A 25,816-nucleotide genomic window follows, 5' to 3' on the forward strand; every position below is an offset into this window, starting at 1 on the left:
AAGAACCCACATGCCGCGGAGCGGCTGGGCCCGTGAGCCATGGCCGCTGAGCCTGCGCGCCCAGAGCCTGTGCTCCGCAACGAGAGAGGCCACAACAGGGAGAGGCCCACGTACCGCAAAAAAACAACAAAAAAAAAGATTTCACCCTCACAGAATTACAGAAACCCCTCATATTATCAGGAACTTCAATCATCTGTAACAATGAGTGTTAAAACTCAGATCCTATGAACTTATTTGCTCTAATTTTACACAACTCTGCAAGTCTAACTGGCTAGTAGCTCAGTTCACAGTAGTTTAGAAAAATGCATGCTTGGGTGAGAAAGAGGTGTAGCCTATGACTTGAAAGTAGAAAACCCTGCAAATCAGGCTTGGAAAGGTAAAATGGGGAGGGAAAGGAAGTGCCATTCAGGCCAGGTCAGAGTCCTAAAGCAGTGCAACATACTCCAAGGACAGACCTTAAAAATCCTCTAAGAGGGGACTTCCCTGGTGGTCCAGTGGGTAAGACTCCAAGCTCCCAAAGCAGGGGGCCCGGGTTCCATCCCTGGTCGGGGAGCTAGATCCCGCATGCATGACACAACTAAGAAGTCTGCATGCCACAACTGAGAAGTCTGCATGCCGCAACTAAAGATCCCACATGGCGCAACTAGACCCGGCACAACCAAAACAAATATAAAAAAAAAATCCTTTAGTTGGAAAGACCTCAATCATTATGCAGGGAAGCTTAAGGCCCAGATACTATAAGAAAAAAAGAAGACATTCACTACAGGAATAAAACAAGTTTTAAAGCTTAAAGATGCAAGCTTCAGTTATCCAGAACACAAAGACACTATTTCAGTGGTTTAGGATCTCAAATTTTCTACAGGAGTCATACTTCCTGTACTTAAATACACATGAATGAAAGTTTACAGGATGCCCTACAATGCACCCTCCTGAAGCAAAGCTATCAGGACTATAAAACTGAAAATAAAAGTCAGAATTCAGCCTTTTCTTCAGATAGTCCTAAAAGTAACAACCAAACCAGAATCAGATTTTTGTTCAAACAATAAACCTGGTTGAAAGGAGTGTAGATTTTTCATAAGCACTCCCTTCTCCAGTACCCTCCTCCATTCCACTGCTTTGGTCCTTTGTTAAAATACACATACAAATGAACAGAATACATACTACTTCCTTAAGTCAGAGGAAGAAACTGTGTTTCAGTGCAATGGGCAGAAATCTGTCCTATCAACTCTAGGTTCACCCGCACCTAGGACTGTGACTAGCACAATGGAAACACCATTAAACACTTGGGAAAATAAGTTGAAAACATAAAGCCATTTATTTTGTTTATGGACTACATTGGAAACCTCTGGCAAGGAGGCGCAAACTACCATCTGTACATTTGCTCATAATGAGCTTGAGCCTGGTACTATCAACATTATTTGGCCATCCTGATCAACCAGTTGTCAAGGGTCAATGTCTGTTCAAAGGCCCTCGGAGACCAAGAGCAGCAGGCCTAAGGTACATAATAAGGGCAAGCAGAGGAGAACAAGAAAGCCTCCAATATACTGCCAAGTGGAATCCTCCCAGACTGAAATTCTTCTTTGCGGGGTAGGGGGGAAAAAAAACACTCCTGAGGGAACATACCTTCTGGCTTCCTAAATAGGAGCATCATATCACTGACCTCAAAATGTAAAAATTTCAGGGTGAAACTTAAATATTGGGTCGACAAAAAAGTTCATTCGGGTTTTCCCGTAAGATGTTATGGAAAACCCGAACTAACTTTTTATCCAACCAATAGATGCACAGAATCAGGATTTGACTTTGTGCAACCTAATTAATTCTCCACTTACACTGTCCCCAAGACAATGCTTGTCTGGAGAACTGCCACATAGAGTAGAATGAACCAAAAGTCCCAAGCTGCCTAATGTCCTGTTGAGATGTTTCAGCAATGACAGTGCAAAGCCAGGCACTGTATTTTGGCATAAAAATCGTTATTCCTCTCAAGGTTCCACAACTAACAGACTGAACACTCTTTAGGGTGGGGCCTGAACATGCATTTAAAAACCATTTAAAAAAATTGAAGTGAAATTCACAGAGTATAAAGTTAACCTTTTTAAAGTGTATAATTCAGTGATATTTAGTACGTTCACAATGTTGTGCGACCACCAATTCTATCAAGTTCCAAAACATGTTCATCACCACCAAAGAAAACCCCACACCCACATTAAGCAGTCAGTCCTCAGTTTCCTCTGCCCCCAACACCTGGCAACCACCAATTTGCTTTGTCTCTACAGATCTACCTATTCTAGATACTTCATATAAATGAAATCATACAATATGTGGCCTTTTGTGTCTGGCTTCTTTTACTTAGCATAACACTTTCTAGGTTCATCCATACAGTAGCATGTATCAGTACTTCATTTTTAAAAAATAGCTGAATAATATTCCATTGTATGTATATACCATATTTGTTTATCCATTCACCTGTTGATGGACATTTTGATTATTTCCACTTTTTGGGTATTTGAATAGTACTGCTATGAACATTTATGTGCAAGCATTTGTTTGAGTACCCGTTTTCAATTCTTTTAGGTATGTACCTAGGAGTCGTAAGGTAATTCTGTATTTAGCTATTTGAGGAACAGCCAAACTATTTTCCACAGTGTATACTTTTAACTGTCTTGCCAAATAATCAACAAGACCTACTGTTAAGGGGAAAGAATAGATGTATAACAGTGTGATGTGCATTAGTTTGTATATAAAAAAGGGACACAGTATCTCTAGAAGGATACATATGAAACAGTTACTTGGTTTATACACAGGAAACAGGTACAAGGTTTTCTCTGAAGCAAGAACCTTGGGAGGCAGAGATGTGAGAAAGGCTTGTTTTCATGCTCTACCCCTTTTGCCTTGCACTGAATATACAGGCTTTACCAACCCCCTGCTCTAAAATACCTTTAAATCTCCAAAGGAAGCAATACTCTGAGAGAAGGACTGCACTCTAGGACAGGAAGAATAAACAGTTTTTAATATAAACATTACTGTATGATTTTATTTTTACCTAGTGCATTTTCCCCCTTTCATTGTAGTAAAATATATAAAACAAAATTTACTATCCTAACCATTTTTAAGCATACAGTTCAGTAGTATTAAATACAGTCACACTGTTGTGCAACTATCACCACCATCTATCCCCGTAACTCTTTTCATCTTGTAATCTGAAACTCTATACCCACTGTACGTTAACACCCCGCCCCCCAGTATTCTTCTTCCCCCGCCAGACCCTGGCAACCACCATTCCACTTTGTCTCTATGGTTTTGACTACTCTAAGTATCTGGTATAAGTGGAATCATAGTATTTGCCGTTTTGTGACTGGCTTACTTCAGTTAGCATAATGTCCTCAAGATTCATCATGTTGTAGCACATTGCAGAATTTCCTTCCTTTTTAAGGTTAAATAACATTCCATTGTATGTATATACCACATTTTGCTTATCCATGCATTGGATGGTAGACACTTGGGTTGCTTCCTTGTTATAGCTAATGGGAATAATGCTGCTATGAACATAGGTGTACAAATATCTCTTCAAGACCCTGCTTTTAATTATTTGGGATATAAACTCAGAAGTGAAACGTCTGGATCAGATGGTAATTCTATTTTTAATTTCTTGAGGAGCATCTATATTGTTTTCCATAGTGACTGTACCATTTTACATTCCTGAGAACACTTGGTGTTTTCTGTTTTTTTGATACTTGCAGCCATCCTAATGGGCGTGAGATGGCACCTCACTGTAGTTCTGACTTGTAATTCACAGTCCCAACAAGAATAAAGTACATATATTGTCTTAAATAAAAAACTAGTTAAAAACAGAAAATGTTTTTTTTTTCATTTTTATTGGAGTATAGTTGTTTTACAATGTTGTGTTAATTTCTACTGTACAGCAAAGTGAATCAGCTATACGTATACATATATCCCCTCTTTTTTGGATTTCCTTCCTATTTAGGTCACCACAGAGCACTGAGTGGAGTTCCCTGTGCTATACAGTAGGTTCTCATTAGTTATCTATTTTATACATAGTATCAGTAGTGTATATACGTCAATCCCAATCTCCCAATTCATCCAACCCCCCCTAAAAACAGAAAATCTTAAAGCCTCCCAAAGAAATGTTCTGTATCTTGACTGGGTGTCAATTACACAGGTGTATATATTTAGCAAAACTTACTAAACTGTTATTTAAATAAGTACATTTTATTTATGCAAATTACACCTCAACAAAAGTGATTTTTTTTTTTTTTTTTTTTTTTTGCGGCACGCAGGCCTCTCACTGCTGTGGCCTCTCCCACTGTGGAGCACAGGCTCTGGACGCGCAGGCTCAGTGGCCACGGCTCACAGGCCTAGCCGCTCCACGGCATGTGGGATCTTCCCGGACCGGGGCACGAACCCGTGTCCCCTGCATCAGCAGACGGACTCTCAACCACTGCACCACTAAGGAAGCCCAACAAAGGTGATTTTTTTAAAAGCCTCCTACAGTAATTCCAACTTTAGGAACTGGATCCCATGTTTAGGAATAGCCAGGTTTGCAAACCACTGTTCCTAAGCAACAGGGATCCAGTAGAGAGGCCTGTTTATTTTCCCCCAAATTAATTCTTAGCATGCTATCCCCCCTCCAAAATAATTACCTTCCAAATTAGATTAAAGTGTGATTACTAGGTACTACGAACTATAAATTGAATAGTGAAAGTTAAAGAACTGCACCTGCATGTCTGGCACTGGGGCTAAGTGCTTCTCTCTCACTGAACCCTCACAGCACTCTGTTATCCCCATTTTACAGAGAAGGAACTGAGTTACAAAGGGGTAATATTACTATCCAGAGTCATAAGCTGTCACGTATAAGAGCTAGTACTTAACTGTCAGTTCTCTGCAGAGAGCCCATGCTCTTACCTAAGATAGTCTACTGCCTTCCTTTACTGAACTTAAGACCTTCAAAAGATAAACAGTTTCCTTCGAATAACTTTAAAAGTTAAACAAAAGACTTCATCCAGAAAAGAACTTTCCCACAAAAAAACTCTAAACGCCACAGTGTTTCCAAGAAGACTGCCAAATCACGTAATAAAATTATCTCGTGACAAAAAAACTGTACTGTTACAACATTAAATATCCACCTTAAACGTACTTCCTTCCTTAGGCCTCAAAACCTAAATAACAAATAATAGGGTTACCTAAAGGTACAGCGAAAGAGTGGCCAAACATTTGCTCTCTGGGCCCATGGAAGAGGCACCAGAGGACAACTCATCTGCACTATATCAGCTGAGACACAACTGCCATGGGAATAAGGTAAAAATAGCAGTGTACATATAACAAAAGCAGAACTTTCAACCATATGCTTAAAATCAAAGCACAAACAATTTTTTACAGTAATGGAATTGGATCTCTGTATTTTACAGCAGCTAGGAACTTCAGAAAATAAAAACCTATCTTTGGGCTTCCCTGGTGGCGCAGTGGTTGAGAGTCCGCCTGCCGATGCAGGGGACACGGGTTTGTGCCCCGGTCCGGGAAGATCCCACATGCCGCGGAGCAGCTGGGCCCGTGAGCCATGGCTGCTGAGCCTGAGCGTCCGGAGCCTGTGCTCCTCAACGGGAGAGGCCACAACACTGAGAGGCCTGCGTACCGCAAAAAAAAAAAAAAAAAAAAAAAACACCTATCTTCTTTTGTCCCTCTTCTTGCAAAAAACACATCAGTTTTTATGTGGGAACTGCTTTGGGGGCCTACTATTAAACTGACGAAGCGGTTCAAAACATTTTCCCGTTAAGTTTTAGGGACTTCTGTCTTAGGGACTATGGTAAGGATGCAAGCTTAGTAAAATTGGAAAACTTAATTAATGAAAAATATAATTTCTAAAGAATAAGCCTGAAAGATAAATGAAGTCTGCATATAGCTGGTACAGGATAAATGCATGCTTCTAACTTCATGATCGAAGATTCTTCAACTACAATTAGACACATGAATGTGCATGAGAGTTGCCATGGATTAGATACTGTTCAAAACCCCTTCAGTTATAAAAGGTAGTGGCAGCAAATAACAGTAGAAAAAAATCTCCACCTCACGGATCTACTTTTCTGTCCACTTGTTGGAGAGTGCCATCTTTGCTGCTACTATTTACTGATGCTTAAGGGTAGAACTAAATGATCCCAGTGTCAGATAAAGGCAGAATCACTACTACAACCCAAGAATGAATCTGTACAACTTGTGATTTACATGGTCTCATGTTATCGAACTATCATTCATGATGTCAGTAAACATTTATAAAAATGATGGTAAAATCTAAGCCCAACATACTAACTCCTACAGTTAAACAAACAAAAGACAAGAAAAGAAAATGAAAACAACACGTGTTTCTCCTATTCAGTCAGGTGGCAGTAAAGAAATTCATGCAACTTTAAGCTTCCTATTAAAATCTTCATCACTCTGAAAGCAAACGGTCACTATATAAATACAATGCACTGATATCCTGAAAGAAAAATATACTTGAAGAATCTACCAAAAAAAAAAAAAAAAAATCTACCAGAGTTAGAACAAGTATTTCCACCAAGGGAGAAAACTAATATGCATTGAGCATTGTGCTCTTCACATATTATTTCATCTAAAATTCCTATGAAATGGAAATCTTCATTTTACAGATGTAGGTGCTGAGGCTCAAAGAAATAAAATAACCTGCTTAAAGACAGACAGACAGAAAGACAGACAGATACATAAATACACAGACAGGCAGGCAGGCAGGAGGCAGGCAGGCACACCGTCTATGGCAGAATTCTTTTGTAATTACAGGGCCATCAGCCTTTCCGGTAAAAAAAAATCTGATTTAAGCAAACTTACAGAGCAAAAGCACAACCTTATTTTTGTTTTTAACTCAGTAATGTCAAAAATGAACAACTGAGAAAACAACTTTGAAATACAGTCTGCCCTCTTTTAAGAGAGGCCATCAATCAAACCACCCTAATGCATCACTCGAATCTGCTGAAAGGAGAATTTCAAGCCTCATGGAACTGCAACAGAGTATCACGCCCAGTGGTGCTAGCCTACTTACTGTCCTATGCCCAGCAGTTGCACTGGGCTTATCTCTTGCCATGGATCATCAGTATTCCCTACTAGAAGAAAAATGAGCAGCGCCATTAATGTTTTTGTGATTATTAACCCCTGATGTGCTTTCCACTTTCTCGTCAGTGATACTGAGGAAAGTAGATGAAATGATTCAAAATGTTCATGTTTTTAGGAAAAAAGACATTGTAAAACAAAGAAAAAACTACCTGAGGGCAGGGACCTTCTTTGTTTTCTTCAAATGTGTCCCAGAACAGCACCTGCACATAGTAACTATTTGTTCAATGAATGAATAACGACAAGCTAGCTTGGCCATTCCTTTTACCATGCCAACCGTAAGCTGAAAGCCAACCATAAGTTGAAAGCCAACCAAAACCACTAACATTATATGACTTCCCTGCCAGGTAGCCTATCTCATCAAATGAGAATATGCATACTCTTAACAGCTCACTTCTTCATATACACAGTTCCCTGAGACCCAAAGAGAACAAGAAAAAGTAGTCAAAATGGTACCAAACCAGGATACTTAAATGGTATCAATTAAATTAAGATGATTCTATTTCCTTTATTTGTAATTGGTTTAAAATATCTGAATAGCCCCTGGATGGGCTATTACACCTGCTGTTAACATGCCTCTCAATGCTGACTCCTCTGGTAAGAAGGATTGTCCTCCAATCCTCATTCTCTGGATGAATTATTTTCTATTGATAATTAGACATACCCAAAGCACAGGCTGTGCACAAACTGTAAGATGACCAAACTACAGAAAAAACGAAAACGTAAAGAAATTTAAAAACGGAAGAATTAAGATGGGAGTGATCCAGAAGTGAGAGAAGTATGTGTTTAATATGTTAAATACATCTCCTTAAAGATTAAGAGGTTAGAAAATATATCTTCATCTAAGAAGAAAAATACTGCTTAGAATAGAAATAGAAAGTTAGAGGAGTATCTTATAGAGAGAAGTTAGAAAATAAGACCAGAGAGAAAAGTTATGGAGTGAGATAAAGATCTCAAGATTGGTGAAGAAGAAAATCATTAATAGTACTGCACCCACATTTCCTTAGAACTTACATTAATATATAATATATAATAATTATTTCTCTTCCATGGAGGAAGGGGAATGAAAGCTATTTACATACCTTACAAATGTGCTGCAAGACCCACGGCCTGTGTGGCAGAAGTTCTACGAAGTGCCTTGAACTTCTCAGATGAAAGGTACTATAAACACATTAAAAAATAAAAATCAGGAATTATGTCTATTCATTTCGCAAAGAAAAAAACAAAAGCACAGGATGTAAAATGGGCTTGCCCAAAGTTCTGTTAAGTAATTCAGAATCCAGAAGGGGGAAAAAGCACAGAATTAATTTTTACTGACATACCATAAAATTTACCACTTTTAAATGTTTTGGCCTCCTTCACTTAACAAAATGTACACTATCAACTTTATTTTCTGAGTATTACAAATTAATGTTGCCCTTTTAAAAGCAAAAATCAAAAGCAGATGAATCCTATGCAAATTAATTTCCCAACATTATAAACATTTAACACACAGCATTACAAACACACAGCAAAGTTAAAAGAATTTTACAGTGAACACCTGTATGTCTACCACGCAGCCTACCACGAACATCTGAATGACCTGCTTGCTTTATCAAATTACATTTCCTTTTTAATACAGGCATTACAGAGAAATTAAAGACAACTGTCAGAAAATCAATGGATTCAAAAAAACAGGTTGAAGTCTTTAGGATAAGGACATGAATAATATTAGGAAATCCTTCTGATACCTTTGTCAGAAATGGTCAGTATTAGTTTACAGTTTAAAGTCAAAATGGACTCAGATCTACCCCCTACTCTTGGTGAATGATCATTATCCTGATTTTTTTTTAAAATGTGATGATTAAAAAAAAAAAATCCAAAGAACTTCCCATGTCCTAAAAGGTGCTACATGATGTGGTCCCTGCCCACCTCTCTAATTTCATTTTACTTCCCACTTTTCCCTTCACTCCACTCCAAACTTATTTCATTGGCTGCTTATGTTCTCCTCTTTCCCTTTACATGAATACTAAGTAAGATGCTATCATAAATATGCTTAAGCACATTTACTTTACCCACCCTCTTAAAAAAAAAATCAAGCTCAATCTGGTATCCACGGCAAACTGGCTCTAATTTAACAGAGTATCTCATATTTTGATGATTATTAGCTATAAAAATGTATTCATAATCATATGGAGGAAGCACCAATAAACTCAGACCAACACCCAGAATGAGCAGCTTCAATGCCTATCTGATTTTCAGTCACATGACTACCATAATTATGAGTATACAAGGACTTAATACTTCAGCACCACAGATTAAAAATGAGTCACTTGAAATAGGAATTTTACAGTAATTACTAACTTTAAACTGTCTTGAGAATTTTAATTTATTAATCTCACAAGTACTTAACAGTGAGCATATCCCCAAAGAGCAGACTACAGTAAGACACATTAACACAAGTTTAAAATTTGGTTATCTTAACGTGAAGGTACAAGCAAATAGTTCTACAGGCCAGGTGCATAAAGGAATAAACTTAGGTCGTAAGGGAAGACGAAAAACCTTTAGAGACCTTTTAAAACTACAAATTGTGATTAAAACCCAGTGATTATGTACCATTTATCATTATCACTAGTAGCCACAATGCAATTAAACCTGAGGTGCTGTCTATAGAAGCCCAGCAAGCCCAAATTGGTGCTCTTACAAGTTGAAATATCAGTCTTTCTTCTGGCAAAGTTAACGTGACTCTCTCAGCTCCAGGACAATTAAGAAGGCCCAAAGTAGCAACCCACCTTCTCCAGTCACAGCGTGGACTCCACCCTATGGACAAGAAACATCTGAAGATCTACCTGTTTTTACTCTAATAACTTACACCCCCACATGACCAGGTTAAACTTTTAAAAGGAGTTAACTGACAAACAAGGAATCAGCACTGAAAATACTCCAGCAAAACCAACCACCACCACATACATATACACAGGAAACTATATTCTCGATATATACTGTTTCTCTCCATCCCACGTCAAATCAATAGTCAAAAGAGCCCACAGTTGCCCAATAACATCTTATCAGGGGCTAACTATGTTGGATTTGGAGCAGGGGAATCTAGACCTGCCTCTGGAAGAAGCTGGGTCCCTCAAGAAGACCAAAACACCTCACGCCAAGAACTAGACCAGGCAGAGACCCTGTATATTCATTTACTTATTCCAATCAACTGCTGTAGGACCATCCAAATCACAGAAAGGAGAGTAAAAGCTTAAGAACTGAAATTTGCTTGGAAAAATATTCAGATTCTCCCAATACATAAAAAATCAGCAATACATAAAAAATCAGCAATACATAAAATGAAGAAACAGTTGGAATAAGTTGAAAGTCCTGAATTTTAGCTGACTCTAAGCAAGCTGTTTGGGAGTACATGGAGAAGATCTTACAGTGAAAACAGTTCTGGCTGGCACCTGACTAGACATATGACCTTGGGAAATTTACTTAAGTCTCTGGGACTCAGTTTCTCATCTGCAAATGGGGTTGGACTACAAGCCCTGAAAATTCCTTTCAGGTCTAAAATTCTTGATCAGTGAAAAAGTCAGTGGATTCCTACTCTCTTCTTCCCTGTAGTACAGATATTTAGGAGAACAGAGGCTATACGTCTAGGACTAGACTTTGACTAAAACCAAGTTCCATCTTATATATGTTTTTTGTTTGTTTTCTTCATCTTATATATTTTATGTCCCCAAAAGCCACCAGTGCTCTAAAAAAGTAGATAGAATTACCCAAGACAATTTATCAAAAGAGATCCTTCAAGTTATCCTTTACAATTAAGAATTAATCTTCTATTTCAGTCCAAACAATGTCACTTGTGCCAAATGCTCAAAACAGCATCTCTCCCAATTTAGCCATGTCTAAAGTGACAATCAAGCAATGGTACATAAGCCTTACATATCTAGGTGACACTAAGTGGCGGAAAAATTCTCACCACATACAACATTTAAAAGAATTTTTAAAGTATTTTTCCCCCTTCAGATCTGGCAGGAGTATAATTTGATCACACACCTGCAAGAAAAATTTACTTTAATAAACTGTCTTAAACACAAAAAGAATCAAACGAGTTACCAACAGAGGTAAAAATTTTAAATCAGGATCATTAAGAAACACAAGTGAAACCAACTCTGGGAAAAAGAATGCCAATTTTCTATCATAAACTACTAAACATGGTTTTGACCAAATCAATTTGAGAGCAAATAGTACTATTTAATGAACGTGTAACTGGATCCAACAGGTAACTAAGGACAGATGTCCAGGTGATTCCTAATCAAGGCAGTAATTTAGACTAAGCAAAATTGCAAATTAATACTTTATTTTGATGACACATAGTTTAAATCATGAAAAAATGTTCCTTTCAACTAGAAAATTCCCTTCTTTTAAATACTGAAGAATCCTAACCCTTAAAATTTCAACACTATATTTTACTTACACAATCTCAAAGCATACTGCATTAAAAAGGAAAATACCCAAAACATAACTGGACTTCACGCAGTATAAAACGGTGATTCATGTTTCATATTAAACGTAAAAGCCAAAATGGAGTTGTAAAGAGTTTCTTTCCCATTTCAACTCCAACAGCCACGCGCGCTTCACAGGGGCCGGCTGCCCAGCAGCTCTTGGGGCCCAGCTTAGAGCCCCCGCCCTGCCCGGCGCGGCCCTAGGAGAGGAAGCGACGGGGACCGCGAGCTGGCGGGCGGCTTGGGCTCCAGCAGGCCTGGCCGGGCGGGGGAAGGGGCGCGGGAGGCCGCGGGGCGCGCTTCCGGGGACTGCGCGGGCGGGGCCGCCGCTTCGGGAAGCGGGGCCTGGGTCCCCGGCCGGGGGTCAGGGTCAGGGGCCAGGGTCCTGGTGCTGCCGGCCGAGAGCAGCAGGTGGGGCGCGGGCGCGGCCGTGGCGGGGCGGCGGCTGGCGGGCGGCCGGAAGAGTGCCGGGCGGGCGGGCGGGCCCGGGGCACCGCGGCGCCAGGAGGGAACCCTCTCGCTCACCTCAGGCGACGACTCCGAGTGCGGCCTCTCCGCGCCGAGGACTCCTGTCCGCGAGTCGCAAGCTCGAAGACTACGGCGGCTGGCTGAGGAGGCTGCGGCGGACTACCGAGAGAACCCACAGAGAGCAACGGGCGGAGAGCGCGAGAAAGCAAGAGCGGGCGGCGACGGCGGCGGGAGGGCGGGGAGAGACGTGCGCGCCCCCGTGTGCCCAGCGGGCTCGAGCCGGCCCCAGTCGCGGCCCCGCGCACGCGCGCGCACTTCCTGCTCAGCCACGATTGCTTAGGAGCGCGTCCACACCCTAAAAGCAAGACTCTTAACCAATCATTGCAGCCGCGTGGGGCATCATGGGAACTACTGGGCTATAAAAGACCTGGTTGCTATTTTATACTCCTCGAGTCACTCATCCTTTAAGTAGGGTGGGGCTAGGTGCGCGTGCGCAGTTTCAACCCTCCGCCCCAAACTGCCAACTCTTCGCGCAAGCGGGGTAGACGCGCCTGCCCTGGGTTTACGCGTGCGCACTAGCGGGCCTGGCTCCGGAAGACCAGACGCCTGCGCAGTGGGGACTACGGTGACAGTCCCCTGGCTAGGACGCCGGCCAGTCATGGCGGAGCCTTGGTCTGGGCAGTCCTTGCAGGCTCTGCCGGCCACGGTGCTGGGCGCTCTGGGCGCCCTCGGCAGCGAGTTCCTGCTGGAGTGGGAGGCGCAGGACATGCGCGTGACCCTCTTCAAGCTGCTGCTGCTTTGGTTGGTGTTAAGTCTCCTGAGCATCCAGCTGGCGTGGGGGTTCTACGGGAGTACGGTGACCGGGCTGTATCACCGGCCAGGTGAGACGATCCACCAACTTCCGTGGGTCGGCCACCCCCTCCCCCACCGACTGTACCTTTGGGCTCCCCAGAAACCCCCCCAGACTACCAGTGGGTCCCCTGAGAACCTCATCACAACTTAACGCTGTACCCTGACCCATGTCAACATACCATTTCACGCCAGAAACCCCACCAGTCCACCCGTCACATATAAATTCCTTTCAACCCGCCCCCGTCAGACAATATCACCAGTCCCTTAGGGCCTCCACTACACTCTCCATCAAACAATACCACTGGCCTCTAACCTGACCTGGGCTGATGCCTGCTCAGATACCCACCCCCAGCTTGCTGCAGCTCTGGATGTGTTCCTGCCCCCAGGTCTGGGCGGCCAGAATGGATCCACACCTGATGGCTCCACGCATTTCCCTTCCTGGTGAGTAAATCTACTCCTATGTCTACCCCATGCTTAGCAGGCAGAGGCCACTCCTGAGCTGAGGACAGGGGAAGGGAGTTCTCAGGGTAGGAGGCCACCAGCTTTGCAGCAAACCCCAGGGTCTGCACTAGAGCTCAGGCTTCAAGTGACATCGATGTCTGAACAGCCCATCTGTATGCTGTTCAGTAATCTGTGGGGTGGGTGGCGTTATTGTCACAATTTCAGAGATGTAGTGGCAACTGCACTGTAAGAGATGTTGAGATTCCACTGCGCTTAAGCCCCTCAGTTGGAAAGGCAGGAGCTTCTGTCCTTAGTGCACTGACTGAACTCATCAGGATCAGCCTTCTAATCTGTAAAACATGAACTCACTAATCAGAGCGTTCATTCAGTTGATCTCTGAGCTCCTACCACATGGCAGGGGCCACACTAGGTCCAGAAAACAAGAACAACCCAGGCCCTGCTCACAGGTGGAACCAGAGATTTAAAAGAGGAGGGCAGAACCTACTGGCAGGGCAGGAATAAAGATGCAGATGTAGAGAACGGACTTGAGGACACGGCGGGGAAGGGGAAGCAGGGACGAAGTGAGAGAGTAGCATTGACATATATACACTACCAAATGTAAAATGGATGGCTAGCGGGAAGCTGCTGCATAGCACAGGGAGATCAGCTCAATGCTTTGTGATGACCTAGAGGGGTGGGACAGGGAGGGTGGGAGGGAGGCTCAAGAGGGAGGGGATATGGGGATATAAGTATACATACAGCTGATTCACTTTGTTGTACAGCAGAAACTAACACAACATTGTAAAGCAATTATACTCCAATAAAGATATTTTAAAAAATTTTTTAATAAATAAAAGGGGAGGGCAGCAGTGCAGAGGCAAGGGTCATCAGAGCTGGTATCTTCCAAGTCAGACATCTAAGCTGAGGGCAAAGGCTGGGGGTGTACCAAGCAAAGAGAATGGACAGAACAAGGCCTAGAGGCAAGAACAAGGGTGACATATTGGAAGGATAGACAAGGCTGTGACGCTGGAACTCAAACATAAAGGCATGGAGGGACCAGGAATACCCTATCCCAAGTCTCAAGGAGCTATTGGACTCAGCAAAGCCATGGCCTGACCGAATTTGCTTTTATAACTGCCTGCTTCATGGCAAATAGTTAAAGGAGTCCAATAGAGAGTGCAGGAGGCCAATTAGGAGGCCTGCCACTGCACAGGTTTCTGTCCTTGGCAACTGGCGAAGGATGGGAGCACCATTCACAAAGTGGAGAAGCAGAAGGAAGAATAAGTCTGCAGGGGAAAGTGGTGGACCCAGTGAGGGCTGTGGAAGCTCAGCAGAGAGGTCTAGGTTATAGTGTGGCCTTACTGAGCCCAGCTCAGCCCCCACAAGGGGACTGTTGTGCTGTCCATGGAATAACCCCTCTTCTCTTCTATCACTTTCAGGGAAACAGCAGCAAATGAACCTCTTAAAACCCACAGAGAATAAGGGAAGGCAGCAGAGGGGTCTCCAGGAACATCACCAGGTCTGCTGGCTCCCATACTGGGTTCTGCTGCTGCCCAGACCCCAGGGACGACTGCAGCGGGGGTAGAGGTTGGGGGCAGGGAGTATGCCAGTGCTTGCAGGGCTAGGCCTCCACTGCCCTTGGTCTTGCCTCCAGCAGCCCCAGGCATTGGGCCAGTAAAGAGTTTGCCTGTACCCTGATCTGGGTGGCTTAAGGAGAGAAGGCATGCTTCTTCTTTCAGGGGTCAGCTCAGAAGCCTCTGGGTTGGGGAGGGCAACAGTCCATTTTCTGTCTTGGCTTTTTCCTGTTCCTCTTCCCATCCCCCTGGGATGTGACCCTGTAGAGATTTGTCCCTGGGAGGAAGCCTGAGGTTGACCAGCTCTGATATTTGTAAGGCAGGTCTGTTTTCCCCTAAGCCTCGGGTTTCCTTTATTTGGTTTTGCTTTGTTGACAGGGACCCAGGGAATCCTGGCCTGGACACAGCCTTATATTTTATGGTTACTTAGCTGGCCATTCACGTATGACAGTGGACACCAAACACCCACCTCCTTTGGCTCATCCTGAGCTCTCCAGGTGTGAGTCAGGCTATATAAGTTGTCTTTTCATTGTACTCATATTCCTCTTAATCCCTCCCAGAAGGAAGCTGGGTACCTAAAAGTGGCTGAGTCCTGGGGGTGACCTCCCATCCCCACTGCTTAAGTGCCTGTGGGGTTGGGGATCTGTACCCCGCCCCTCAAAGGGACATATCGAGCTGTTTAGTGCAAAGCGGTCCCATCGTGCCCTGCAGCCTCACCACTTCCCATCTTGACCTGGAACCAGAGGAGCTTCGTTCTAAGAGCCCACAGGCTAGGCAGGCCTGCCACTTCCACAGTGAGCCAAGGGAACTTCCAAAGGTATAAGTGGCAAACACCAGTTCCTGAAAGCAGTGTGGCCCTAGACCTGCCTCCTTCCCTGATGGACATACTTCTGCCTGCTTCTGCTGGGCCAGCGGCTACCTCAGTGTCCCACTGCTTCCTTCCTCTCTGTTAAATGTCATATTTCCATCTGGCAGCCTTTGCCTAGGCTGTCTTTGCAGAGTGCACTGGAGTAGGACTATGCTGAGCTCATGCACGAGTACTCCGGAGTATCTTCTGGCTGGTGGGATGATGGTTCTACTGCCCCAGGCCTATCCACTGACAACAAACACCACACTCAGAATTGGTCCTACATTTCACCCCAGGCTCAACTGAGGATGTGGCTTATTAAACATGGAAGTGCATCAGCTGTGTGGTTATTGACAGGACAGTATGCATGCACAGGGGAAAATGGAGAGGGAACACCCTGGGCGCTGTTGCCCCTGAGCACCTAGAATACAAATATGGGGATATAAGTATACATACAGCTGATTCACTTTGTTGTACAGCAGAAACTAACACAACATTGTAAAGCAATTATACTCCAATAAAGATATTTTAAAAAATTTTTTAATAAATAAAAGGGGAGGGCAGCAGTGCAGAGGCAAGGGTCATCAGAGCTGGTATCTTCCAAGTCAGACATCTAAGCTGAGGGCAAAGGCTGGGGGTGTACCAAGCAAAGAGAATGGACAGAACAAGGCCTAGAGGCAAGAACAAGGGTGACATATTGGAAGGATAGACAAGGCTGTGACGCTGGAACTCAAACATAAAGGCATGGAGGGACCAGGAATACCCTATCCCAAGTCTCAAGGAGCTATTGGACTCAGCAAAGCCATGGCCTGACCGAATTTGCTTTTATAACTGCCTGCTTCATGGCAAATAGTTAAAGGAGTCCAATAGAGAGTGCAGGAGGCCAATTAGGAGGCCTGCCACTGCACAGGTTTCTGTCCTTGGCAACTGGCGAAGGATGGGAGCACCATTCACAAAGTGGAGAAGCAGAAGGAAGAATAAGTCTGCAGGGGAAAGTGGTGGACCCAGTGAGGGCTGTGGAAGCTCAGCAGAGAGGTCTAGGTTATAGTGTGGCCTTACTGAGCCCAGCTCAGCCCCCACAAGGGGACTGTTGTGCTGTCCATGGAATAACCCCTCTTCTCTTCTATCACTTTCAGGGAAACAGCAGCAAATGAACCTCTTAAAACCCACAGAGAATAAGGGAAGGCAGCAGAGGGGTCTCCAGGAACATCACCAGGTCTGCTGGCTCCCATACTGGGTTCTGCTGCTGCCCAGACCCCAGGGACGACTGCAGCGGGGGTAGAGGTTGGGGGCAGGGAGTATGCCAGTGCTTGCAGGGCTAGGCCTCCACTGCCCTTGGTCTTGCCTCCAGCAGCCCCAGGCATTGGGCCAGTAAAGAGTTTGCCTGTACCCTGATCTGGGTGGCTTAAGGAGAGAAGGCATGCTTCTTCTTTCAGGGGTCAGCTCAGAAGCCTCTGGGTTGGGGAGGGCAACAGTCCATTTTCTGTCTTGGCTTTTTCCTGTTCCTCTTCCCATCCCCCTGGGATGTGACCCTGTAGAGATTTGTCCCTGGGAGGAAGCCTGAGGTTGACCAGCTCTGATATTTGTAAGGCAGGTCTGTTTTCCCCTAAGCCTCGGGTTTCCTTTATTTGGTTTTGCTTTGTTGACAGGGACCCAGGGAATCCTGGCCTGGACACAGCCTTATATTTTATGGTTACTTAGCTGGCCATTCACGTATGACAGTGGACACCAAACACCCACCTCCTTTGGCTCATCCTGAGCTCTCCAGGTGTGAGTCAGGCTATATAAGTTGTCTTTTCATTGTACTCATATTCCTCTTAATCCCTCCCAGAAGGAAGCTGGGTACCTAAAAGTGGCTGAGTCCTGGGGGTGACCTCCCATCCCCACTGCTTAAGTGCCTGTGGGGTTGGGGATCTGTACCCCGCCCCTCAAAGGGACATATCGAGCTGTTTAGTGCAAAGCGGTCCCATCGTGCCCTGCAGCCTCACCACTTCCCATCTTGACCTGGAACCAGAGGAGCTTCGTTCTAAGAGCCCACAGGCTAGGCAGGCCTGCCACTTCCACAGTGAGCCAAGGGAACTTCCAAAGGTATAAGTGGCAAACACCAGTTCCTGAAAGCAGTGTGGCCCTAGACCTGCCTCCTTCCCTGATGGACATACTTCTGCCTGCTTCTGCTGGGCCAGCGGCTACCTCAGTGTCCCACTGCTTCCTTCCTCTCTGTTAAATGTCATATTTCCATCTGGCAGCCTTTGCCTAGGCTGTCTTTGCAGAGTGCACTGGAGTAGGACTATGCTGAGCTCATGCACGAGTACTCCGGAGTATCTTCTGGCTGGTGGGATGATGGTTCTACTGCCCCAGGCCTATCCACTGACAACAAACACCACACTCAGAATTGGTCCTACATTTCACCCCAGGCTCAACTGAGGATGTGGCTTATTAAACATGGAAGTGCATCAGCTGTGTGGTTATTGACAGGACAGTATGCATGCACAGGGGAAAATGGAGAGGGAACACCCTGGGCGCTGTTGCCCCTGAGCACCTAGAATACAACTTGCAGAGGTGGAGAGGCGATGCCAGCTCCCTGGAGGAGCAGTGGTGGTGCCCAATAGGGGCTCTCTCCCCTTTAGTTCTTACAGACCTGCCCCTCTCAAGGGGAACCCACTCTGAGTCTGGGCCAGGAAGGCAGGCAATGGACTGGCACCCCAGGAAGGAACCCTGTGGACAGAGAACAATGAAGCTAGAACTCTAGCAAGCAAGAAGGAAGGAAGCTCATTTAATGTTTTATTTTTTTTAGGAGTCAGTGGAGTCCAGTAATAAGTCCCAGGGACGAAGGTCAGCCCAGGATAAGGCAAGTCTGGGAGGAGGCCCAGCCTGCCCTACAACAGCCCAGGCTCAGAACAGGTGGTGAGCCTGGCATGGCTGGCTGCTGGGCAGCAGGCTGGGCCAACTGTGGAAGAATGAGTCCATGCCCCACCAGCCATCCCCAAGTTTACACATGGGCACCACAGCCCTACTAGGCCAACCCTCTGTGAGTCAGGAATCATCCCTGCCCAGGAAGAGGCAACAGTTTGAATTCATGGAAAGTGAACCAGAGGAGGTAGCCGGCACTGCCCAAGGTAATGACCCTTTGCAGTGTGAGAAACTGTGGTGAGGTAGGTTGGGCAGGCTTTCTCCTCCCCCTAAAGGTGAGCCTTTGCTCCACAGGCAGCACCTGGCAGAGTGGAAGGGCAAGGTGCCAGACCTGATGCTTCTCCAGCAGGCAAGAGTGGGGTCAATGGGACTGTGGGCTTGTCCGTCACTCAGAAATGGGGTCTTGAAGTTGCAAGTGGCACAGGATGAAGTGGGAATAGGTGGTGTGACCCCATCACCCAGACAACCAGTACCAGCCTCCACCTAGCCACCTTCCCCAAGTGTGTTCTGCCTCAGCTTCCTGACTAACCCCTTGTAGAATGCCCTCCAGAGTAAGGCTCTTGGAGGAGAGGGCCCTGCTCCAAGTCATCCTCACTTAAGGGTATAATAGTTTGTGGGCACAAAGGGCATCTTGCTGACCACGGCCATCTGCAGCTTTCGCCGCACCTCTACCAGCAGCAGGGTACCTGGCCGACTGTACTCATGGGGCACATAACCCATCGCCACATTCTTCTTCAGGCAGGGTGAGGGGCAGCCACTGGTCACAGCACCTGTCCAGGCAGATGCCATGTGTCAACACCACCCTGCCAGCCCAGGGTCCCTACCCTCCTAGGAAAGAGACAAGGGCTCTCCAACCTCCCTGGTCAACCTACCAAGCACGGTACCCTCCATACTCAGGATGGGGTTGTGCGCCCGCACAGGAGCCCCCTCACACATTAACCCCACACGCCTCCGCTGCACCTTGCCCTTCAGCTGGGGAACAATGACCGAGGCTCCTGGGAAGTCCATAGCAGCTCGGCGGCGCTTCCCTGGAACATGACACATCAGATTTAAGCCACAGTCCATAGGACCCCTGACCACAGGAGGTCCTAGTGACAAGGAACCCAAGTGACATCTATCCAGCATCAAGGCCCCTTCGCTCAGGCTGCCCCCAGACCCCATTCCTCCCCCGAAGTGCAGTCAGCCATCCACCTACTGACCCCTGGTCTTGGAGGCCATGCTGCCCACCTCAGCCTGCTGAGGGTCCTCAATATCTACTGGGCAAAGCCACTGTGGTACCTTCAGGAAATGAAGGCTCAGGGAGGCTGTGCCACTTGCTCCAGGCTACACAACCTTGGAAGCAGTCCTGGGTTGGCTGGTCTCATCAAGGGTCACTCCAGCCTTCAGGATCCCCTCCCTGAGCGCTAGCCCAGCTCACCCAATGTCCAACTGAGGCTGCCTTCCACAGGTGTGGTGTGCTCGTCAATGTCGTTCCCATACAGGCAGAGGCCTGCCTCCAGGCGCAGGCTGTCCCGGGCCGCCAGCCCTGCCAGCTTCACCTCTGGGTTTTCCAACAGAGCTGTTGCCAGGCGGACTGCCTCCGCTGCCAGCACCGAGATCTGCAAGGGACACCAGGGAGCAGATGGGCTGCTGGCCCCAGAGTCCTATGCCCTGCACTACCCTGTGCCCACTTCCTGACAAACCTCCACACCATCCTCTCCTGTGTAGCCACAGCGGGTCACACGGCAGCCAGACACGCCAAACACCTCCATCACAGCACTGGTCATGAAGGGCAGTTTCCTCAGATCATCTGCCACGCCAGCCTGTAGCACCTGGGCCGCAGTGGGGCCTGGGCCCAGGGAGCCAATAACCAAGTGTCCAGGTCCTGGTGCCCCAGAAAGCTGGATCACAGCCCTTAGGGACCAGAACAAGCCCTGAGCAAGCCCCACTCTGTAGGTGGGAGAAGATGCTCTTGCCCACAGCCCATGGAGCCTTGTGGCAGGTAGAAGGAGGGCATGATACCAAACTTAGAATTATGGTGCACCATCCTCACCTTCCCCTGGCACGGCCTCTGTGCCAAGCAGTAGAGGAAACCTGGAAGGCAAAGGTCAGCTCCAAACCCAGCCTGGCCCACTTACCTTGCAGGGCTAGCAAGGCATTATCCATCACCTCCAGGCCCACATCGCTGCCCATGTTCTGAAGCTCCCTAACCTTGTCCTGAAAGGAAAGAAATACCACATTTGCTCTGGGACCTCTTACTGAGCACCTACCACGGGCCAGGTGCCACAGAGCTCGGCAGAGTAGGCTGGTTCCCATCTTAACAAGGTCATATAACTACTAGTGGTAGGGATGACTCAAGCCCAGGTCTGCCAGCTCTAACACCAGGCTCCAGCCTTCCATCCTCACTAGAGGATGCTCACTTAGGGGCCAGGATCACCTTCACCTCCCCACCTCCCCACCACTGAAACTTAGCATGCTCCAGGGAGGGCCCGCTCTAGCCCACTGTTCTTTCAAAGAGCCATTGTCTGAGCTCCTTATCCATTCCAGGTCTGTCCTGGAAAACAAGGATGCTGGTCTGTGAACAAGGAGGACCGGGTACCTGGGACACAGAGGGGCTATACCTGCATGAGGGTCAGGTCCTTTTCCCAGCAGCCAGCATTGGACACCACATACAGGTGTCCCTCAGAGGTGTTGGTCACAATCAAGTCATCTAAGATGCCACCAGCCTCATTGGTAAACAGCGACAGTGTTCCCTAGCATCAAAGTGGAGCATCATTGACTCCAGGTCCAAGAGGCCAAGGTCAAGTGTGAGTCAAACACGCCCCTGGGCCCACTCAGCCACCACAAACTCATGAACCCTCGTGAATAGGGCTGAGGGGTGGCAGTGCAAGAAGCCAGGCTGGGTCAGCCCAGGCCCCTGCACAAGCCCTGGGTTTTTGATCCTCATACACTGAGAAAGGTTTCACCTCTTCCCCACCTTGGGGGACACCTCCCTGATCTGGTGGGGCCTCTGCACCCCACCCCATTCAGTAAAGAGAGCCCCTCTCACACTTAACCCACCATACCTAGGACTTGATGCTTCGTCCCACCCACACCTAGGACAACTCAGTCTGTGCCCCAAACCCCAGGACAGAAGCTTCAAAGTCTATGGGAATTCCCTGGTGGTCCAGTGGTTAGGACTCGGCGCTTTCACTGCTGAGGGTGAGGGTTCAATCCCTGGTTGGGGAACTAAGATCCAGCATGGCCAAAAAAAAAAAAAGAAAAAGAAGAAGCTTCAAAGTCTATCTTGATGATCCCATGTGCTCCACAACCCTCCAAAACACTGAGGCTGGCTGGCCTCAGCCTTCCCACTGGATGGACAGTATAAGAGCCTGAGGTTAAGAGGTCACATGAATCACCTGGGGATCTTGTTAAAATGCAGGTTCTGATTCAGCAGGTCTGAAGAACTGGCCTGAGAGTGTATCCTAACAAGCTCCTATGTGACGAGGCTGCTGGTTTACGGACTATGCTTTTGTTTTTCTTTTTTTTTTGGCCGCGCAGCTTGTGGGATCTTAGTTCCCCAACCAGGGATTGAACCCAGGCCCTCGGCAGTGAGAGCACAGAGTCCTAATCCTACTCACTGGACCGCCAGGGAATTCCCAGGACTACAATTTAAATCGCAAGGGGTTAAGCAGCATGGAAGGTCACAGAACAGGACATGAACCTGGGTTTCTGGCCTCCCAGCTTGATGTGGTGGGGATGGGATAGGACCCTCCCTGCAGATGGCTGGGTGTCTGGCCATGACTCAGGGACTCCATCCCCCAAGAACGAAAGCCCTGAGAAACTGTGTGATCCATCTCTGTGCCCCCAGACCCGAAGCAGGGACTCAGACTGGTTTGCTGGCTTATGACTAAGAACACTCATTGAGCAGAAATAAAAGAGAGGCCCACCTGGTTTGGCTTTAGCTCTGCAATATCTCCAACCACTAGACTTTCCATCAGCTTCACCCGGTCATGGCCAAATATCTTGGTCTGGGAAAGAGATCAAAAAGCCTCTGGAAAGCCACGGGGCTAGGAGGCATCCTCCCTGCCACCCACAGCACAGTCCAATCCAGCCAAAGTGCCTGACTAGTCTTTTGGTTCTGCAAGTGGCAGAAGCCCTACTTTCTGACTCCCCCACACCTGCCAATACAGAAGAGATGCACTCAGGGAGGTTAGGGAACTTGAAAGGGCCCAGCACCTTCCTGAAATACCCCTTTTCCAAACCAATACCTAGGACAGTGGATGACAATGAGTGGCAGCCCTGGAAAACCCAGGACGTTGAGGTACTCCACTAAGTGGGAGCAGGCTAGAGAGATGAGACGGATGATCAAGAGCCTCTCTGAGTCAGTTTACTGGGGGCCATAGTACATTACACCCTTGAGACCTCCAACTCTTCTGAGAGGGCTGCCCTTGGAATCCAGCTCCCAGCAGAGAAAGCCGAGGGTTGCACCACTGTGGACGGAGAGGAAGCCCTGGCCTGGCAATCCGCGCACTCCCCTGGCTCACCTGCAGCATGTGGGACACGTCAAAGAGCGAGCAGTGCCGGCGTGTATGCAGGTGTGAGTCAACGTGGCTGTCCCGGTACTGCACAGGCAGATTCCAGCCTGCGAATGCCACCATCTTCCCGCCATGGGCCAGGTGGAAGTCATAGAGTGGTGTCCTGCGGAGCACGTCCTGCGGGCGGCCGGGCTCAGTGCCACCAAGGCCCCAGACCCCAGCCCTCTTCCTCCCCCACCCTCCCAGATTGGCACCACAACCCAGCACCCTCTATCCCACCTGTGCACTACTGAGAGAACGGCGCAGGGCCGAGGGAAGCCCCTGGAGACACAAGCCCAGACAGGACATCATGCTCCCAGCCCGCTGCATTGTTGCCCGCAACTGGTGCAGCCGACGCACAGAGGCCACCACTCTTGACAGGCACGCTGGGAGATGTAGTCCAGGCCCTGCTTAGATAGGTCTCTCCCCCGCCCGGGGGATCAGAAGAGGGAGTGGGCAGCCCCAAGGGCAGACGCAGCTTTAGAGCACACAGTGCATTGACTCCCAGCTGCAGGGAAATAGCCCCGGGCGCTTACATCTGATCAGGGCGGTTGGAGCCAGTTAAGCCACTCAGAAATAGAGCTGGGGGCTAGACCTCCCCCTGCTGACTGCGCTGCCTCCGAAGGGCCAAAGTTCTGCAAAGGGCTGAAAGGCCTGAATCACCAGTTCAGGACAATAGGAGTGTAAGGTCACATGGGGGGAGGGGAAGGGGTGGAGAGGGCACCGGAGGGTGGAGTCAGCCCGGCAGGCAGAGTGCCACAGTAACCTGGCCTCATGTGAGGGTCTCCAGCTCTCTCGCTGGGCAAACATAGGCAGTGAGCACAGTGATGCATTCCACAAGTATTTATTGATCTTGCTGCACACTAGGCCCTGTGCTGGGGACAGAGCTGTGCAGGAAGTAGGGTCCCTGCCATCCTAGGGACGTCCCCCCTCACTCACATACACACTGAGGGCTGCTACTCCCTGAATACAAGACTGATCATTACCCTTTTAGCAAAAGCTGAATGGGGCTAAGTAAATGACGCTGCAGGCAGATACGACCTGCAAGAACTGATAGGTGACATCAGAAGGTGGCCACCAAAAAGTGGCTGCCCTTCCCCTAGAAAGCTGTTGAGCCACACAAACATCCAATTTTCCAGGTCCAACACATGTTGCAGTACTGCCTCATAACAGCTCCCAGAAGAAAGCCAGGAAAAAACAGAGAGAAGCAGGATTTTCTCATAAGGAGCAGCAGCCTGTCTTATTCAGCTGCTGGCCTGGGGTTGTAGAAAACCTCAGCCTCTTAAAAGACACCATTGAGAACCCTCACCTGGCCCCCACCACCACCACCGAGGTTGATCTCTCATCACACTGAGCGTGGCTCTTAGATGGGGGCAACTGGAAGAGGGACAAGGATGCGCTCTGGGCTCTGTCAGATGGCAGACAGGTCCCAGGACTCATTTTCAGGCCCCAGCCTTGCCCAGGGCACCCGCCCAGACCCGATGGATGGGGGCAGACCCATTTAAACACACATCCAGGAGCCAACTCAGGGACCAAGGGACTCAGGCTGCCCAAATTCCCAGCTTTGTGTGGCTCCCTAGGCAAGCAGCAGAAGAGTTTAGACAGAAATTTTCTTTTTGTGGGCATAACACAAAGGGAAAGAAGACCATTAGGGGGCGCAGAAGGAAAAATGCGGCTCCTGTTTCCCCTCAAGCTTCCAAACTATGACTGCCAAGCTACACCAGTCTTCCAAGGCTAGACAGAGCAGGTTCTAGTAGGTTACCCCAGCCCACTGCACTCAGGGTGAGGGAGCAGGCAGAAGACAGGAATGTGCATGTTGGCAGGGGAGACAGAGGGCACAGGGGGACTCTTAGTAATAGAACTGGAGTGTTTTTAGGGAGGGCGAAGGAGGAGTTTTGGGTTGCAATCAGGTGAGGACAGAGTGTATCCCCTCCAGGAGTTCATGCTAAAGCAACACAGTGAGCCCCCAAGAATCTTGACTCTGTGAACGTGGTCCCGACAGAATGTGCATGCAGGCAATACTCGGAATGCACAGGGACAGCACTTCGGCCTCTGATGGCCCAAGCTGGGCCTGGATGGGCACGGAAGGCCAACGTCTTGACTAAGGGCCACAGCTCAAGTGTAGGAGAGCAAGTTCAGGTCATAACAGCCATCCACCTGCAACACAAAAGACCATCAGATCTGACCCATTCAGGCCAACGGGAGCCAAGCAGAGGGAAGCGATCACTCACATCAAAGCGGCCGATCCTTGTGGAGGTGTGACTGGCCCGGATCATCTCTGTCAGCGCCCACATCTGCTGTACCTCGGAGGATACCCTGCTGGGGTCTGGGAGACCCTGCTCCAGAAGGAGGGGTCAGTGGCCATGGGTTTCTCCCCAGCAGTGCCCTTAGAACTCCAGATAGGCCAAGTTGGGCTATGGGGCCCTCCAGCTGACATTCCCAGATGACTTGTGAAACATGAGGATGGGGCCTGATGTGGAGTGGGTGGCCCGGCCCCACACAGAGATGCCTCAAATCCCGGGAGGAAGGTGCACAGAGTGAACCAAGGTCCCTGGGTCCAGCCCCAGATTCTAGCAGAAA

General features: G+C 47.7%; 3 protein-coding genes across 9 annotated transcripts in view; 1 reads left to right on the top strand and 2 right to left on the bottom strand.

Annotated features, from left to right (window-relative positions):
- RHOA (ras homolog family member A) overlaps positions 1–12,331 on the bottom strand; it is a 59,636-nt gene extending 47,305 nt beyond the window's left edge. For 2 of the 3 annotated variants that reach the window (XM_007129866.3, XM_055080090.1), the window contains exons 1-2: positions 12,135–12,331; positions 8,214–8,292 (exon numbers count right to left, since the gene is read on the bottom strand). The gene's annotated coding sequence lies outside the window, so the exon portion shown is untranslated. The remainder of the gene's footprint in view (positions 1–8,213; positions 8,293–12,134) is intronic. The other variant, XM_007129865.3, reaches the window with a different exon arrangement.
- Positions 12,332–12,562: 231 nt separating this feature from the next.
- On the top strand, positions 12,563–16,141 carry TCTA (T cell leukemia translocation altered). 4 transcript variants are annotated; one of them, XM_007129863.4, is made up of 4 exons: positions 12,563–12,958; positions 13,268–13,370; positions 14,810–14,889; positions 15,505–16,141. In XM_007129863.4, exons 1-3 carry the CDS (start codon positions 12,736–12,738, stop codon positions 14,850–14,852), a joined length of 369 nt encoding a protein of 122 aa, XP_007129925.1. In that variant the 5' UTR covers positions 12,563–12,735; the 3' UTR covers positions 14,853–14,889; positions 15,505–16,141. The 4 variants fall into 4 exon arrangements, with proteins under 4 accessions (XP_007129925.1, XP_028335555.1, XP_007129924.1 ...); XM_028479754.2 differs by having other exon boundaries at positions 15,920–16,141; XM_007129862.4 differs by having other exon boundaries at positions 12,565–12,958; positions 15,323–16,141.
- Positions 16,142–18,541: 2,400 nt separating this feature from the next.
- On the bottom strand, positions 18,542–25,810 carry AMT (aminomethyltransferase). 2 transcript variants are annotated; one of them, XM_007129859.3, is made up of 10 exons: positions 25,468–25,810; positions 23,477–25,393; positions 23,207–23,374; positions 22,610–22,690; positions 21,302–21,433; positions 20,819–20,897; positions 20,384–20,529; positions 20,119–20,299; positions 19,574–19,729; positions 18,542–19,471 (listed from the first exon to the last, which is right to left on the bottom strand). In XM_007129859.3, exons 2-10 carry the CDS (start codon positions 23,564–23,566, stop codon positions 19,293–19,295), a joined length of 1,212 nt encoding a protein of 403 aa, XP_007129921.1. In that variant the 5' UTR covers positions 23,567–25,393; positions 25,468–25,810; the 3' UTR covers positions 18,542–19,292. The 2 variants fall into 2 exon arrangements, with proteins under 2 accessions (XP_007129921.1, XP_007129922.1); XM_007129860.3 differs by lacking the exon at positions 21,302–21,433.
- Between the last annotated feature and the right edge of the window lie 6 nt (positions 25,811–25,816).

The sequence above is a fragment of the Physeter macrocephalus genome, chromosome 18 (assembly GCF_002837175.3).
Source record: "Physeter macrocephalus isolate SW-GA chromosome 18, ASM283717v5, whole genome shotgun sequence".
Taxonomy (NCBI): domain Eukaryota; kingdom Metazoa; phylum Chordata; class Mammalia; order Artiodactyla; family Physeteridae; genus Physeter; species Physeter macrocephalus.